At 36.4% G+C, this 17670-nt stretch overlaps 1 protein-coding gene and 1 long non-coding RNA gene across 6 annotated transcripts; one reads left to right on the forward strand and one right to left on the reverse strand.

Moving 5' to 3' along the window:
- Positions 1 to 6863: 6863 nt before the first annotated feature.
- LOC139958803 (uncharacterized) lies at positions 6864 to 13856 on the forward strand. Of its 5 annotated transcripts, none has more exons than XM_071956152.1 (6): positions 6864 to 7174; positions 8527 to 8663; positions 9291 to 9478; positions 10063 to 10210; positions 11012 to 11151; positions 11942 to 13856. In XM_071956152.1, the coding sequence occupies exons 2-6, from the start codon at positions 8654 to 8656 to the stop codon at positions 12233 to 12235; spliced, it is 780 nt and encodes a 259-aa protein (XP_071812253.1). In that variant the 5' UTR covers positions 6864 to 7174; positions 8527 to 8653; the 3' UTR covers positions 12236 to 13856. The 5 variants fall into 5 exon arrangements, with proteins under 5 accessions (XP_071812253.1, XP_071812252.1, XP_071812251.1 ...); XM_071956151.1 differs by lacking the exon at positions 6864 to 7174 and adding an exon at positions 7186 to 8427 and having other exon boundaries at positions 8498 to 8663; XM_071956150.1 differs by lacking the exon at positions 6864 to 7174 and adding an exon at positions 7186 to 8427.
- A 391-nt stretch (positions 13857 to 14247) lies between these two features.
- LOC139958804 (uncharacterized) lies at positions 14248 to 16347 on the reverse strand. The gene is made up of 2 exons (XR_011789882.1): positions 15724 to 16347; positions 14248 to 15302 (listed from the first exon to the last, which is right to left on the reverse strand). It is a non-coding gene; the product is annotated as an uncharacterized lncRNA (long non-coding RNA).
- Between the last annotated feature and the right edge of the window lie 1323 nt (positions 16348 to 17670).

Here is a 17670-nt window from a genome sequence, read left to right on the forward strand (position 1 = left end):
TATATGCAGACACTCTAACCACAAATCTATGGACGCTGATTGTATGTCCAGAGGTTCGAAACCAAGTAAGGAAGGTCGTAATTCCACTGTAGGCGCTTTGTCACCTGTATCGAACAATACTAGTTCTGTTTTGATGACGTATATGCTTGATCAACACGTTAGAACTAGGAAACCGCCACCTGCAATTCCAAGCTAATTCAAACATGCATCCTTTAATAGTGAGCGAGAGGGCTTAAACCATCATTTACACATTTTCTATATATTCTGTGACGCATATTATATTCAGCATATAGAACATGTCTACTGTGTTCCCCAGTAATAGCATAATGTGCGCATGCATGTACACAATAACTATGATTGCTAATCCTTTCCCTTCAGGCTGATGGAGACCTCAATTTGGAGCACTGATGTTGATGACGTTTATAGCTATTTTCGGGTTTTTATAGTTAAGAGTAACCATGGTAACGACACTGCGATTGTGTGGAAAGTTAACAATAAGTCCCTAGATATGTTTAGTTTGAAGATTATGATGTCATCTTTAACGGCTTGCTATACGAATCGACGGCTTTAGCTAAGCACACGCCGACATATAGAGATATTATGCTTGGACCCCTGCAGGGAGCTGCTACTCTAACTGCTTGGACAATCTGTTTGAACCAACCAATGGCAAATGTTATCTGACGAGTAACATCGTGGTCTTGCTGCAAACCTAACAAATTCTGGAAATCCACACTTGTGTCTCTTTTCGCGTCCCATGAAACTTTATGTACTTTTTTAATCACAAATTCGCCAGTGCATCTCGTAATCGGGTTCAGCAAACCATTTCCCCCTTTCATTCATAAACCTTAACGATTACTCTCACGAAGTTCTCATTCGAAGGCTTCGTAATAAAATACACGAAGAGTACACGACCTGATGTAACCCAGGTATTTCAATAAGGAGTTGGATTTAAGTGATCGGGGCCCGGGATGGGGACCTTGAATGAATGTTCACTTATATTACAAAAAAAGTGCATCCGGGGTCTGCATTATTAAAGTCACATTGATCGATGCACATAACTGATGCATTGTCTTCCGAAATATCTCTTCGAAAGAATTGCCCCTGAGGGTATATATTTCATATTTAGCTCAAATGGCCTAAACATGACAATTTCAAAACATCTCTACACCAAAGCGCAGTGCATACACAGTGAATCTATGACGTCATAGCCATGACCATCCTCTTTGACACTTTTAGGTGGTTAGGGTAATTTTCAAATACCATTTTCTCTCGACCAGTATAGAAAAGTATATGTTTTGGTGTAGTGTAGTGTAGGGGTGCAACCACGCATACTTAAATCCCCTTCCCCAAATCTAAATGAGGTAGGGGAGGGGAGGGGGTAAGCTCCTCCGCCTCCCCACTGGCAGAGAGAATATAACCCAAAAAATCCTTGTGCACAATACATTAATAATACACAACATGTATGTGCGATACAACCTTAACAGTTAACGGTTCTTGAACATTGTTCAAAAGTTGCAAAATATAGCACCATATTTGGCATCAATCAAAGCAGCCTCCATTTTGCAAAAGGTTTTAAAATGGCAGAGACATCCCCCCTAAACCACTTCCGTGGGAGACACATCTTCTTTAGCCCCCTCCACCAGTATACAACAGGATGGTTGTATCGATGGTACAGTGTTATTTAGTATTTTCTGGTTCTCTGTATTCGATAAACGTGAAAACCTTTAAGCTGTATATCCCTTTTAAGTCGTTAATAACCTAAGTGTAACATTAATAATAAAAAATATTGTGGCGTATATGCAATCGATAGAGTCAACAAGTATAGGAATCATTAACCTGATTCTAAACTTATTCAAATCTTCTCTGAAATCCTCTTGTGAAACGTTGTCATGGTGACTAATGTACGCGTGGTATTTGATGATATCAAATAGTAATAATAATAATGATAATAATGATGCGAAATCTGTACGCAAACATTGAGAGAAATTCATTATATTTGCCAGAATACCTTAACCTGTTTTTTTAATACGAGATTTTCATTATTTTAAGAATATTTGCTTCTGGAAATTGAAAGTGATCAGTGTTTAATTTGTTATATATATATATGTGTTAATTGGATACTGTCCAAACCGTAAACTCTATATAACAAATCTCTCTTCGTATGACATTAAATTCTCTCGGTTTGAAATGAAGTGTTTGCCAATCATAAATGTGTTCGTTCTGCGGTTTCGTCGAATGATTTGCGAAGTAAAATAAAGCTCAAAAATAATTTAAAAAAATAGTAATTATCATCATCATCATCATCATCATCATCATCATCATCATCATCATAATCATCATTATCATCATCATCATAATCGAACACGCATAGGTGATAGAATACTTTCAAGCCTCACATACACATTCAGTTCCATCATTGATGGCAAACAAATCATTAATGACGTTGCTATGACATTTACAATGTTTATAGTGGAAAAATCATGAAAGCGAGGAAAACAAATTAAGTCTCATGGGTTTAACTTTATAATTGAAAAGAAGAGTACTTTAGATGGTTCAAGAAAATAGAAGCAAAAATGAATGATGTAAAACAAAATTCTATCTTTGAACTTGGTCAAACTATATCGAACCAAATGCACTGTTTGAAGTGGTTTAACGCATGACATAATGCATCGCGTAAGTTGATGTATCACGTGATGAGACGTTACACCCTGACGTTATGTAAAGCACGCGTTTTTGGAACTTGGACAACGCGTATCACATGATTGAAAACGCCGCACTTACTGGTTGTTCCGTGCACGTGTAGAGGACGGCCATTATTCCCTCGTTGGCGTTCCATACCAGAGGCACCTTTTTCCAAGTAGTGATGAAACTTTCTATCTAGTTAACGTTCCGTTCCTTGCATAAATAACAAAAAAGTTGTTGTATGAAAAAAAAATTAGTAAACGAATACTACGAACTATAGCATGGTCTACTTCATTAGATGTTAGTACTACAGTTTTAGTTAATTTAGGATATTTTTTCAGATGTTATTCCACCCACAATCCAGAGCCCCCCCCCCCCCACCACAAATAAAAATGGCGAACATATATATAAAAACAAAACTGAGATAGCAAAATTTCCTCAAATGAGTTATTCTCGGTTCGTTTTCATTGAGCTGTTGTTATCTATTTATTTTTGTGGAAATAAAAAAAAATGCTTGAACTAAAATGACGTCACAGAATTAAGCGTTTACATGCTAGTACGTTATCGTTACTTACTGTATACATTTGTTGTATGGATATGAGAAAACAATAGTGTAATTCATATTCACACCCCCCCCCCCTCCTCCCCCTCCCCCTCCGAAGATCTCAAGAATTGTATGTATATAGAACTTTACACACGTGAAGAAATTGCGCACTAGTAAAGAATAGAAGAAGAAGGAAGATTAGGCGTTTATACACTTACGCATCATTAATTAAACAGTGAGTTGTGACCAATTGTCAGTGCATAACATCGGGATATGAAAGCAACTCAGTCCCTTTAAACCAATAGTACCGTATATCAACCTTATTTAACGAGGAACGCCGAGAGACAAGTCTGTCTCGAGGAGAATAATATCACCGGGCGGGCCCCTCTTGAAATTTTTAATATTTCTTTATGTATCAACCTTTAACCATGATCCTGCGCAGTACGTCTTCCCGTTCAAACGAACTTTCGATACTTTACATGACGTCACAACGTCGTGATTTCATGGTATCACCGTCTCATTGTAAGCGGCGGACTGGAATTGAGAGTGGATCAAGTTGTTTGGTTTTTTTCGTGTCCGCGCTTTTTCTTGCATAAATTGGTAAGTATGATATGAAAACTAAGAACACATTATTTTTTATCAAATAATTGCACGACCCTCCCCCCCCCCCACCATTCCCCCTCATTGATCCCGAGTTTCGGCGGTGTAATCACACTCAATAAGATTATTTATATTAAGAATAGACAACGGTTTACTGAGGTTTCAATGTGTGGAGGGCATATATATATATTTGTCACGATTATGCCTTATGATCCTCACAGTACCTCACTGAAACCTCTCGACATATATCTACTGTAATTATTTCATCAAGTTTATACACTTCTGTAAGATATATAATACGGCTATCATATAACTGAACGCACATATTGTGAGTTAAGTACAAGTTAAAAGACCATGATATTCCATTCAAATAGTTCTTTACTGAATCTGTGCACTGCTCCTTCGATGTCACGATTATGCCTCATGGTCCTCACAGTACCTCACTGCAACCTCTCGACATATATCTACTGTAATTATTTCATCATTTATACAGTTCTGTAAGCTATATATCTCGGCCATAATATAACTGAACGCTCACTATTGTGACTTGTGTACATGTTAAAAGACCATGATATTCCATTCAAATAAATTATTTACTGCATCTTTGCACTGCTCCGATGTCACGTTCTTTCCCCCTCCATATCCCTTTGTAAAAGATTACTTGACAATTTGCCAGATCGCATTTTGCGTTCAATGTATTACTAATGTGCTTTCGGGGGCACCTTGTCAAATCCGTTAACAGCCAGCTCCCTTGTTAAATCAGTCTAGGGGTACGTTGGTTATAGTCACCTGACAAATGACTGAGGCAGTGTAATGTCAAAGTGAGGCCAACACACAGTGTTAAAGTACACATCTAAAGCTTCATCGAGGGTATAGCAAAATGTCGGTTAATTCATGAGTATCACACTTCCTTTTGGTTACCGGATATTTAAAAACAAAATTATTCGGCGAATATGGATTGCACGATATTTCGGTACGTATAAGCCTAACTTAGAAAGCACAACATGATGTCATAATGACGTCACGGTACCGTATGCTTTAAGTTCAATTATACCGGACATCAAGGCTCGTCACCTTAATGTAAGTTAGTGTATTGACAGTTTGATGAAATGTTTAGCGTTTTCACAATGACGTGTATCTGGTTAATGTACGGAGGCGATGAAGGGGCATGTAGCCATATCGACTACTTCAGCGTGAAGCTAAACAGATAATCTAAGTTACAGTTGTGTCTGATCATCGAGTGACGCTTCATTTTACCACTTGCTTAATTGGAAAAAATGGGGCATTGCAAAGTGTTTAATCTCTTCTTTTGCTGTTTGAGGTGGTATCATGTATCTCAATATAACATCAACTTATAAAATTTGTAATGCAGATTTTTATCACTAGAGATAAAATAATTCGAAAAAGATTTAAAACTGTGGTTGAATATTTATTTGATAAAAACATCTGTACTTTACGAGAAGTTGAACCTGTTCTTTCGAAATTAGATGATTGATATTATTTGTTATATATTTAAAACGTAAAACCTTTTGATTTAGTGGTTTGCCTTTTCTCCATATGCTTGTTCTTGTTTCTTCTTTGTTGTTTCATTTGCTCTTTTGTTATTCTTCCTTTCCTCTGTCTATTGTTTTTATTTCATCTGTTTGTCTCATAGCGTATATACAAATCCGTTTCTTGTGACTGTCCTGCTGTGTGGATTGATATCTATATCTTTCTCTATATCTGTATATTTCTCTATATCTGTATATATATATATATATATATATATATATATATATATATATATATATATATATATATATATATATATATATATATATATATATATATATATACTCAATAGATCGGTTACGATGCACTGTCAACTGAGATTGCTATACGAAATCACAATTTACCGCATCTCAATATTGTAATATTTTGTACTGTGACGTTTTGTTTCATGTAACCTTTAAAAAAAAACAAAGAAAAAAGCCACATTCCAAGAGGGAGATGATCTCCTCCGACGAGGGGAATTTTCCTGAGAGAATATTTTTGTTTCTTTTACTCTAGAAATTGATTTTTTTTTTTCCTCGAAAGAACTATAAAATTGATCTGGTTGCACAAGTAAGCTTTAATGAAAGTGACAGAATACCTTTTTATTTCATTTGTTCGAGACTTACAATATCCCTTTAAAATAAAATTGTAAATTTTGAAAATTGACATTTTAATAGAACACTTTTATATCCTTTTACCATTTCAGATATATGATGATAAAAACGGCTGATTCAGAGGGAATTTCGATAAGATTTATAATGAGCATAACTATTCATTGTTCATTTAAAGAGGCCATGACACGAAAAATCCAACTCATCGAGAGTAACTTCCTCTGAATCTATGAGAAAATCTATGTTCAAAACTATCCTCAACACCTTGAAAACCTCAAGGACTAATTAGTAATTAACGTTTTAATATTCGCATTCGAAAATAGATATCTGAGAATGCGATTTCACAACAAGACAATGATGACGTCATGTTAGGAACACACGTGCAAAGCCCAGGCATGTATCGGATGCGCGACGATCATACCGTTCCATATACAGTACACGCACATTTACACTGATAGAACAACCACTGTATTACGCTATATCGTTAGTAATTTCAAGTTTTTTTTACAACTGTTGTAAACTATCCGAGAGAAATGCCGGTCCGTTGTGTTGTTGGGGGCTGCATAAATATCATTACCCATGCAATTAGCCTTCATCCATGGCTGAAGGACGAAAAAAACACGGCGATTATGACCAAGTTAGTGCACAACACCAGCGCCGATTTCACTGGGCCTAGCCAGTATGCAGCTCCGAATGAAGCGAACACTTCACGGAAGCATACTACGATCCCTTGTTTTTGTTATGAAATAAAACAAATGGACTTTAACGGTTCGACATAAAAGAGTCATTCTTCTGTCAAGTAATCCACAAAAAAACTACTCTGAAGACCAGATCGGGGAACAGGAAACCTCCAATGGGGCAAGTGGGGATCCTTAGGAGGTAGCGCGCTGAGCACTACACTCTTAGAACTACCGGTTCATTTAAATGATCCGATTTCCGTTTCATTTTAATTTGAACCGTTTCTGATCACTCTGAACCGTTTACGCAATCACTTCGAACCTATTTTGCATGCATGGTGGGAAAGTCTTCAAACGCTTTTGAACCAGTTCCCTGATCAACAGCAATGCAGAATTCCCATTGGTCGAGAGCAACCTATTGGTCACGTGCCTTCTGACGCTGAACCTATGACTCGAGTGAACGATGGAATTTGTTGAAGAAAAGCTTGTAGAATGGGGTCTTTGAACGTTTCTCGCATTCTTCAAAGGTAAAATGTTAATGAAAAGTTACCCGAGCAGCATTTTTCTGACTCCAGTTGCTCTATTAATTTAAACTTTCTTTCCAAAAATGCAATTTTCTGTACGTAATACTGTAGATTGTCGAATGGAGCCGTTGTGATGTAGGCTCGCCTTTTCTACGGTTACGTATATCGTGACCCATTAGGTATACGTACAGTATTCTAGGCCTTACTTAGGCAATCACGTTACTTACACCCACAGGCACTCGTAACGTTAAATATGTGTGTAGGCCGAGTATTATAAATGTTACGTATATAAGCGCTGGTAGACTTAGCACTGTTTTTCATTCACATGAAACAACTGTGAAAATACCATACATAGCTCTCGCTAAGCCCAATGGACAGTCAGCAACCCAGCCAAACAAAACTAATAGTGATAATTATAGATTCAGTGTCACCTCTATTATTTGTCACTTAATTTAAAATTCAATATATCAGCAAAACCGCATTGTCACAAAACAAAATTAGCAACAACATCCTTAGCCCATGCATGTTGGGTGTACTGCTCACTTGTATGAACATTCAGGTAGGGCTTGGGCGTCATATTGTCACCGTACATACTCTGAGCAGAAGTAGGCAGCATGCAATATTTCAATGTGAATCTGTCGGTAGATTTTTAGTTAACTTCAACTTGGCTGTAGGTGTCCTGCCTCTGGTATACATAAAAGCTCATTGTCATGCCCATGCATCATTGCGTTTTATGAGATAGTGTTTCGCGAATCTATATATCTACCAAACACATCCATAGTGCATGAATTCGTGTTGTGCTCCTACCACTTCGTTGATTCGGGTTGACTTTGCAGTTTTAAGCACTAGCAGTACTGTACCCAGCATACTAACGTTTAAGCACTACTGCAATGTTAGCGAGTAGTTTGCTGTGTCGGTGAGTTAATTGTGCTCTTGGGTATTACTTTGCTTCGCAGAAGCACTGTTAAGGTCATTGATGTGATTCTGTGAACGCACAGTATAGCCTACACTCTGAGTCTGTGACCTACTGTATGTAGTATTTTGCTTTTTATTTTCCTTTGTACCAGTATCCTTTTTCCTTTGATTTATCTTTGTCAGTATCAGGCATTCATCAATGGTCCAGATAAAAAAATGAAGAGCAAATGTGGGCTTCCTTATCCTGGGTCCCCCTTTGGCTAGGGTTCTGGATATGGTGAACCTACATTTCCACGTGGCCTGACGCAACCAGCCAAAATACAACAGACCATTATTCTTTGGTATGAAATATGTTAAGTTAGCTGTAGTATATGTTGAACAGAAAGTTATATATCCAAGTTGCCCCCTTAGGTTTACTGTATTTATACTTCTTTTTACAGGATATTCGAGGAATACTTCAAAAGCTTCAAAAAAGAACAATAATTGAGGAAATGGAAGCAGGATTACTAAGCTACCACTCCAGGAAAAAGGTGGTGAATGCCCTAGTGTCTCACCTTATCACAACGTATGGAAAATAGTAAGTGTAGTATTGCCTTCTCATTACAATAAGGGTAAGCCCAGATGCTTCTCGGTGCATTCAATGAATGTCGCAGTGGCATGGTCCCATTACAAACCATTTTGGACACCACTTTGTCGATGTTATGACTATGTTATGTTCATGATTTTGAACTCCTTGATGTTAAGAGCCTGTTTGGAAAAGTACCAAGGAAAGCGCTTACTTTCTTGCAGACTAATGCACTAAACAAGAGGACTCTATTAATGAAACAGTAGGGAAACTCATTGATTGCTTCAATTGTCTGGTTTATCTTTTTACATTTACAGTCCGAAGTCTGACGTAAAATTGGCCATGGCCAAAGCCATAGTAAGAGATTTCAAGCAACTAGATAATGAAGATCGTGACGGCTAAGTAAGTTTAACTTTATATTTAATGTAAGTCCTGCTGCAATTTAAATATTATACAACTGCCTCATATTCTTTGAACACTTCTTAACTTCCTATGAAGAAATGATGGCACAGCATCAGGGTCCTAGATAAGAGCTCTGTAATTGCTTTACTTCTTGGCAGTGTAGAATTTTATAAACCAATGAAAGTTTTATCATGATATGATGTATTTTATCCTTGTGTGTACTATTTACTTCTACAGATGATTTTAGTGAAGACCTTTCATCCATGGTGACATGGTTAAAGTGCCATATTGCCCCTGCAGACCAGGTTCTAGAGTTCATGGCAAAGACTGCAAAGGCCAGAGCTGCTGACATCAGGGACAATAAACAGAAGAAATTCTCAGATATCTTAAAAGAATATCCAAGACTTATAGATACTGATGGAATGGTACGTAAATGGTACGTAATCTACAAACAGCACAGAGATGCACTTTAAGTACATGTGGTGACAACAAAAACAAATATTAATCTTAAATTGAAGTAAGTGAACACCACACGCCACCACATTGATTCTGGACTGCAGCTAGCAAGCTCTTTGTAATTTATTCAGCTGTGAAATCACAAGACAGCTACTGGACCAATGGAGCCTGTTGCATTTCACTTTGGTTGGGTCCAGTATGGAACGCTGTTTGTTAAAGAAGTATCAAAGGGTGGGTAAATGTACGCACAGTTTGGCAGAACCTCTAGAATAGTGTTCAAAATATCAGGAGTAGTCCTGTGTTGAAATATCACTCATTCAGAGATTAATTGTCATATATTCCCAGTCATTCTATGTAATGTGTTTATGTCATGGTTATTAACCATCATGTCAAAGATAAGAAAAAAAGCAGTAATTAAAGAATGTCATGCCATTGCAGTCCACATCAAAATAATTTGAAAGCAAGTCTTGAGCATAGATTGTGATCTCCACCTGGAATACAGGGCTTAACTGTTAGTGTACTTCTATTGACATTCTGACATTTGTTATCGTAGGTAGAACAAGACTTCAAGATTTTGTTTCCTGAGGCATGTGATGCCCTATTCATGAAGTGGCCGAGCCTGGAAGAGAAGGTATTGGCCTATGCAAACAAGCAGGTTGATTGGAAAGATATATTACATTTTCATGGAAACCTTTCCACTAGTAAGTGATTTTCTATTTTTTGTTAATCAATTGTTTTCATTTTGCATTTCTGGCGAAGAAGGGCTTGGGTTTCTGCTAAAAAGGTAGTCCATATCTAATACTTTTTTAACAAAAAAATACTTAATGTGACACTTCCTATTTCTTTTTAGTAACAATATTGAACTGTCTTGAAACAGGAATAAGAGCATTCCTTATTCCATTTACAGTTTGCTTAGGTGGTGCCATTTCTCATAGTGGAATGTCTCAGTCAGAAAAAAAATGCATATACAGTTACTGCATATTGTAAATCCTTACCTAATTTATTTAAATGGTGAACATGCTGTATGTCTGTTTTTCATTTAATTGGACAATACATTGCGTCCATTCTAATACCAAAAAATATGCTGATGTATGCATAGCATAAACAATTGATAGGCCTTCCCAATCAATGTTGGAGAAGACATGCTTCATTTCACTAGATCAAGCATATCAATAATCAAACGTGGTGTGCCACAATGTTCTTTCCTGAACCTAGAAATAGGTAGATAGTGAAACAGAACGAGGTTATATTGAAGTGATACGAATTTATTACTTTGAGAGGCATTATTTTTAAAAATCACATATCAACATGGCCTCACTTGTAAGATAACGACACCCCCTCCCCCCCCCCCCAAAAAAACGGGATAATCAAATTCATGATGGGCGATGCTACACACTGTGGGTAACACCATCAGTCTACTCAACTCAATGTCTACTCAAAGGAAACACTTTAAAAATCTGAGACCAATGTTTTTCACTCTGAACTTTATTACTTTTTTTCAGATGAGAAAAGGAGTAATATTGCCATCCAGGTGCTTCCTTTGCTCTTTCCTCCTGGTATGTCAAGGACAGTTGGTAAGAAAGGCCCAAACAAGCATGCCACCATTCCTGAAGCTTTGTGCCGTTTCATTCAGTTTGAGGAGGTAAGAGTAACACAGTGAAAGAGAACAAGAACACACAAACAAATATATATATGTATATATATATATATATATATATATATATATATATAAATATATCTATCAAACAAGGCCCTGTTTCCACTTAAGAATGATACCCTGAGTTTGGAATCAAACTTCCTACCTTGTTGAATCTGTGATCATTTATATTGATACACATAAGTTTACATGACAGCAGATGCAAAACAGCTACTTCTATTGGCCCGCAAAATAAATGTTTATGTATTACATAATACTTGTTAATACAAAATATATTTGATATGAATATATATTTAATATATTTATATATATATATATATATATATATATATATATATATATATATACATATATATATATATATATGTATTTATATTTATATATATATTTATATTTATATATATACATGCTCTGTTCAAGGGTACCAAAATGGGGTAAAATACCCATTCCAAGTGCAATTGATTCAACCAAAATGCTGTCTTTAAAACTTTGTTGTTTACCAAACATTAGATTAGAAAAAAAGGTAGTCATAGGATACTTTTTAAACCTGGTCATACAAAAGGGTTAAAACTAGCGAAGCTAGCTTAAACTCTTTTTAGGGTATAGTGCAATTTTCATAATTCCAGTTAAAAGATATGCAAATTTGAGTCGCTCTCAAAAGCCCACCAAAGTCTGATCTCGTTGGTGGTATTGGGGTGGGGCATATAATTGTCAAGCTCTTAATTTTAATGGAAAGTTTAATCTGAATACTGTTTCCCCTTATTCTCTTCTTTAGATTGGCACAAACATACCAGACTTTCTGGAAAACATGCAGCAGTTGCAGCCGTTTATGTTGGCCTTAGGGGAAAGGGAATGCGCAGAACAAGTCTTTGTTGTCGTGGCAGGGAAGAACATTTCATGTGGCAACAGCCTTCTGAAGGCCTTAGATATATGTCTTAAAGTTATATACGTTTGGACATGGACTACCCATGGGAGTGTCAAAACACCTGGGATTTTATTCAAAAATGTATTTATGGTCTGGGTGAGGGAAAGGGTAAGAGCACCTCTGCCCCAAGTGTTACCCTGCTGAAGAACTTTTTGGCCAAGGTGTAATATTCTTTATGGTAGATATTCATTCATTTACTTCAGTTGTTTTCTATTGATGTCGATGAGTCATTAAGGTTAAATGGTCATACTGAAAACCTTGTAATAAGGCTAACACAACTGCAGCAACTTACGTTTTCTCATTTCTTGTGCAAGGTTGTCTAAATTATTTATAGTAAATGTCAACATTTGTGGCTTACCAACATAAGCCTAACCTTCAAAAACTTTAAACAATCTAATAGGACTATCAGTTCCTTTGTGGCAAGAAATCACAAATCATTTTAGGCTATCTGGTCTACCTTTGCTTGTTAAATGAGACACTTATTCTTTTAATTGGTTTATTTTGTCCACTGAGCATTACACTTCCTTACAACGATTATAAAGTTTCAAGAGTTTTTAGAAGGGAGTCAGATCATCCTCTGTGGTGAGCCTGTAACATTTGCAATGTCTTATCAGTTATGGTATTTACCTATTGTTATGCATTTCATAATTGTCATAGCTTATTGCTGGAAACACACCTTGGTTTACTTTGGCTGCTGAATAGCATCTTGCAGTTTAGAAGTCCTCTTACTGAAAAAATCCTTTTAACTAGTTCTTGGAAATTTGTTTTCTCTTTTTCTTCTCTATTTTTGTTATCTGAAGTAACTGTTTAACTATTTATTCGTATGGTTTCGTATTATAAAATTTTAATCTCATCTTTAGAAGTGTTTAAATCCTTGCAATAGGCTGAAGTAATATATACAAAGATCTCTGTACATGAAACCTGTGTGTTTACAGCATAATTAAAAAAAGTAAATATCACTTCAACTTCAATCATCTCCTTCTGTTGAGGAGATTTTTGTTTTTGCTTAACATGGAAGTCAAAGGTCAGCAAAGGTCAAGGCATAGGTCAAGGCATAATAACACACATAATGACACCATGTTAACACTATCTCTAGAAGTCAAAGGAAAATTGAAGTTAAATAGCAGTTTAGTCAGACATTTCAGTACCTAGCAATTTCTTTTAAATAGCATAACACTTCAAACTTCCATATAATGCTTGATATCCTAACATACACTTCATCGAATTTAAGGCTATGCCTACAGTTTGGAACTCCAAAATTGTATTTTCCAAGAAACATCAGTTCTTGAGGTATAATTTGTGGCCAAAACTGAACTAGTTGGAGAGTTGGTATATTTTTTGTGAAGGTATGTATGTTCAGGAAACGATATTTGGGGATCCCTCTGTGAGTAGATGTTTTGTTGTTGTTACTATAATTATTAATTGGTTTTATATCCTGTAGTTATGTACTTTGCGTAATAAGTTATATATTGTAAAAATAAATATATGAAGACTTTATCCTGACCCTCATTTGAATCATTGTGTTATCTTTGGATTATCAATTTGAACCAAGATAGAATCAGTGTGAACCAGAATTGCATCAATGTGAACCGGAATGTAGTCATCCTATCAATAAACAGTTTGAACCGGAATCGGATCATTTTATTTGAACCAAGTTTTCGGATCATTTTGAACCGGACTGGTTGGGTGCCCGATTGATCCAGTGTTTGGTTCATATTTGATCCGTTTCTGATCATATCTGAACCGGGAATTTTAAGAGTGTAGTAGTACTATAGTATTAGCGTTACTACACTGAAGTCGCAATAGACGAAGAGATTTTACTGTATCATCTAAATTAACACCCCCTTCATTGCTCTATTGTATACTAATAAGCTATGAGGTTAGCTTCAGAAGCGATGGGTTACATCTTCTTGTGAACAAATCTCAGTGCCCCAATTTATTTCTGGAATATGCTGGATCAGTTAGTTATAGCAATAATTTCTTATTCCTATTCCAGGAAAACCATTTTTTATGTTGTGGAGGGAGTGGGGGTAATGGGGATGGGTCAAAATACTAGGTAGGTAAAAAGATTTTATTCCAAAGGGTGTTTAATTAAATCTCAAAGCGATTTATTTTAAAGTCACAGAGCCAAAAATTCACACAACATAGTTCAAGTGTTAAATCATTGAACAAAATTTATTCAATATCAGTTCTAGACAGTCATTCTGGACAATCTGAACTAACATTAACAACAATCATTGTATTATATGACATAAAAGTAAAACTGTACTTTCCATAAACATTATCATTCTTAAATTACACTAATGTAATTTGTGACATCAAAGGAGGTTAAAAGAAAACAACTTACATGAATTTTTTGGCTTTAAGCCTACAAAGCAGTTGCATGTCCATCGCTATCAATCGTTGTTGTGACAAATTAATTAGAATAATCCAGAAGCAAATACAATAAAGGGTTATTTAAACCAAGAAACACTGCACGAAGTAACTCACATGCAAAAATGTTACACAAGCACGACGACACGTACAACACTGATGGGCAATGTGAAACACAGCATCACACGCATTAAAACAATCGAAGACCATTAACAGGGTGTACTGCTGAGTTTTTGAAGAAAGACTACAAAACAAACCAACTGCTGCTGAAGAAACAAAGTCTAAACATTCAAGAGTTCTGCTGCCTCCATTGGTCTTTATTATGACTTTTCTGTCAAATATCATTGGTGATATGGATATTTTGGCTTCCAGATTAAGGGTATGAATCAAACGTCTGGGAGGTAAATGCCCCTAAAAAGGTCAATGTCCGTTCCCTTATGCACATATTATATGACATCACGGTCACGCCAATACTTGTGTCCAAATGCTTCAAAACATGCCTTTTCTTTCATTGTTGATGTTGGGTCTGGAAAATAACCTTTTCATCCTGAATTAAAAGTCTTGAATTTCAATATATCAACACTGAGGGAACCCTGACGGATTGATAATCCAACACAATCGTAGTTTAGAAAAGGTGTTTCTGGAGGAATTTCTCAACCAAGGCTTCCTATACAATGAGTTTTCTCCTGGCAACTTGAATCCAGTGTAATGACCATTGGCTGGAAAATCACTTCTGATCCTTTGGACTGCACATGATGGTAGCACAACCCTGACGTGTCTTGCTAGGAACCCCAAGTATCATTGAACCTGTTGACCGTAGGCTATGTATCTGTACTGCCTGGGAAAAAATTTATGAAAGTTCAAAATGTATTAATGTTGGCCATGATGTCCACAATAACAAGCAGGCATACAATGTACAGTTATGATTACCTTTGTTGTGATTTTACACCTTCCGTGTATCATGAAACATTCTTTTGTTTCAGAAAATTGATTTGCAAAACTCCAGGCCAAAGTACTAGCCAAGTAATAATGAGTATGAAATAACACATATGCCTACCTAGCATGGCTGCATAACTTACATCCCCGAGCCAAACTTTCAGTATGCAACCAACCCTACTAGTACTACACACTCTACATATGGGTTGTAAGTTACCGTAACACAACGCACAATACGGTTTAGGGTGTTCCGCGAATTCCAACAACACATGCACAAAATGGACTGGATTTTGTTTTTAAATGCTTCGTTAATAAATTCTTACCACGTTGTATGTTCCTTGCAATGGTTTCGAACGGATATCTTCTTCGATATGTTGTGGAGCTTCAATTTCGGCTCGTTTAACAGGCTCGAACTGATACGGTTCTAACACCTCCGCTCCACCCTCAACGTTCGGTTCAATACTGGAATGATCATCGCCTTCACTCTCTGCTTCGAATATGAGAAAGGGCACTCTAATTATAGCCCAATTTCACTGCCTAGTGAAGAACCATTATCACTTTGAACTTCGGTTGCCGCAATTGGTTCTGAATCCGCCATTTCACAGGAAATTTTGATTTGATATCGCACTTGTGATCGGTGTTTTGTTTAGTAACTACTAGTGGTATGTGTACTTGTCTACTGTGTACGTGAATGGTATGTTCCGAGGATCGTAAAGCAGCGACAACAAATGTGTTCAAAACGTGACGTCACATGACGTCATGCGAATCGGAAAATTTTCGAGTAAACAAAGTTTCAAACGCCGAAAAGGGTAAATTCATACTCAATTTTCGACTTGAAAAATCAAGTTTTAAACTGGCAGATTGGTTGATACATGTTCTAGAGAACATTCTTTGATGGATCCCAAAAATATAGGACTTTGAAATTTTCGTGTCATGGCCACTTTAACGATATGTACGTTCGCCTTGACAGAATATTTTACTTTTGTTTAACAAAACAGAGATAGAGATATGGAAAAGTCTCTCAATTATTCATGTCAAAGAAAATGTTTTTAATACACAGCATAATTAATTTGCAAAATGCATTCTGTTAATTCATCTACACTTGATGTGACGTTAATGAAAAAATATACTTATAAATAAAAACATTTCTTTATATTTGTGTTCAACAAGCCTTCAGTGTATGCAAGTGAATCATATATGATGAAACTGGTGTTTACTATATATATACGAGAACATAATATCAAAACGCATTCATATACATCATATATGAATATTTTACTTCTACACGTTTCAGAGGAAAGTCCTCAGAAACCATGAATGGGGTCAACATGTTAAAAGCAATAACTCTACTTATGTTTGTGCAATGATAAAATATTGATATGTTTAGCGCAGCGGATGATAAATGGAAAATTGCAATTAATTTGGAATAGTTGAAAGAACATTTCATTGAGGAATTTTAGGCCTTTCTTAATGCGATCATTTGAACTATGTATATATTTCAGAAGGCCAGTTATGGGGGGGGGGGGTGAAGAGGGAGAAGGGAGGGAGGGGGAGGGGAGGGAGGAAGGGAATGAGGGAACGGAGGGAGGGAGTGGGGAGATGGATGGAGGTAGGGGATGGGAGGGGATGGAGAGGGTGATGCAACTTTGCAGTCTGCTTGGAGAGCCAGGCCTGGCACCTGAAATACCAGACATCCTTTTTTGCTCGTCATATACCCCATATTTTTCACGGCCTCTCTGTATTTTCATTGACCATCAGATAGAGTTAACGGCAATTAATGGAATATTGTGCTATTTAACAGCAATATTCAATTGTTTTTTGGGCTAAAATGTTTTGATATGATATTGATCTTTAGTGTTATAAGTTACATATTGTTTCTAGCTTATGAATGTTTATCTATTCCATCGATAGCTTAATAAATACAATATTTAAAATCGGTGACGTAAAAAGTAAATATGATCATAGCTTTCTTGTACTAAGACTTATTTGTGTTTGCTTTGGCACTATTCAAACCAAATGCTTTCATATACGGACACGAATACTTACATGAGAGACGAAAGCAAGAGGCAAGACATGAAACGACAGACGATGCGATTATACTATAAGTATAAGTGTATACAATGCATAGGATAGAACCCAGTAATTGCTACGCGATACATATCCAAGGGTCTAGGCTCTTTATCTTTCGGCGCCAGGTGCATTGACGTTTCACGCCTCTAAACCCCCTAGAGATGACAGTTAAATGGAGTTTCAACCACTTGAGTAAGTCT

The sequence above is a fragment of the Apostichopus japonicus genome, chromosome 18 (assembly GCF_037975245.1).
Source record: "Apostichopus japonicus isolate 1M-3 chromosome 18, ASM3797524v1, whole genome shotgun sequence".
Taxonomy (NCBI): Eukaryota; Metazoa; Echinodermata; class Holothuroidea; order Aspidochirotida; family Stichopodidae; genus Apostichopus; species Apostichopus japonicus.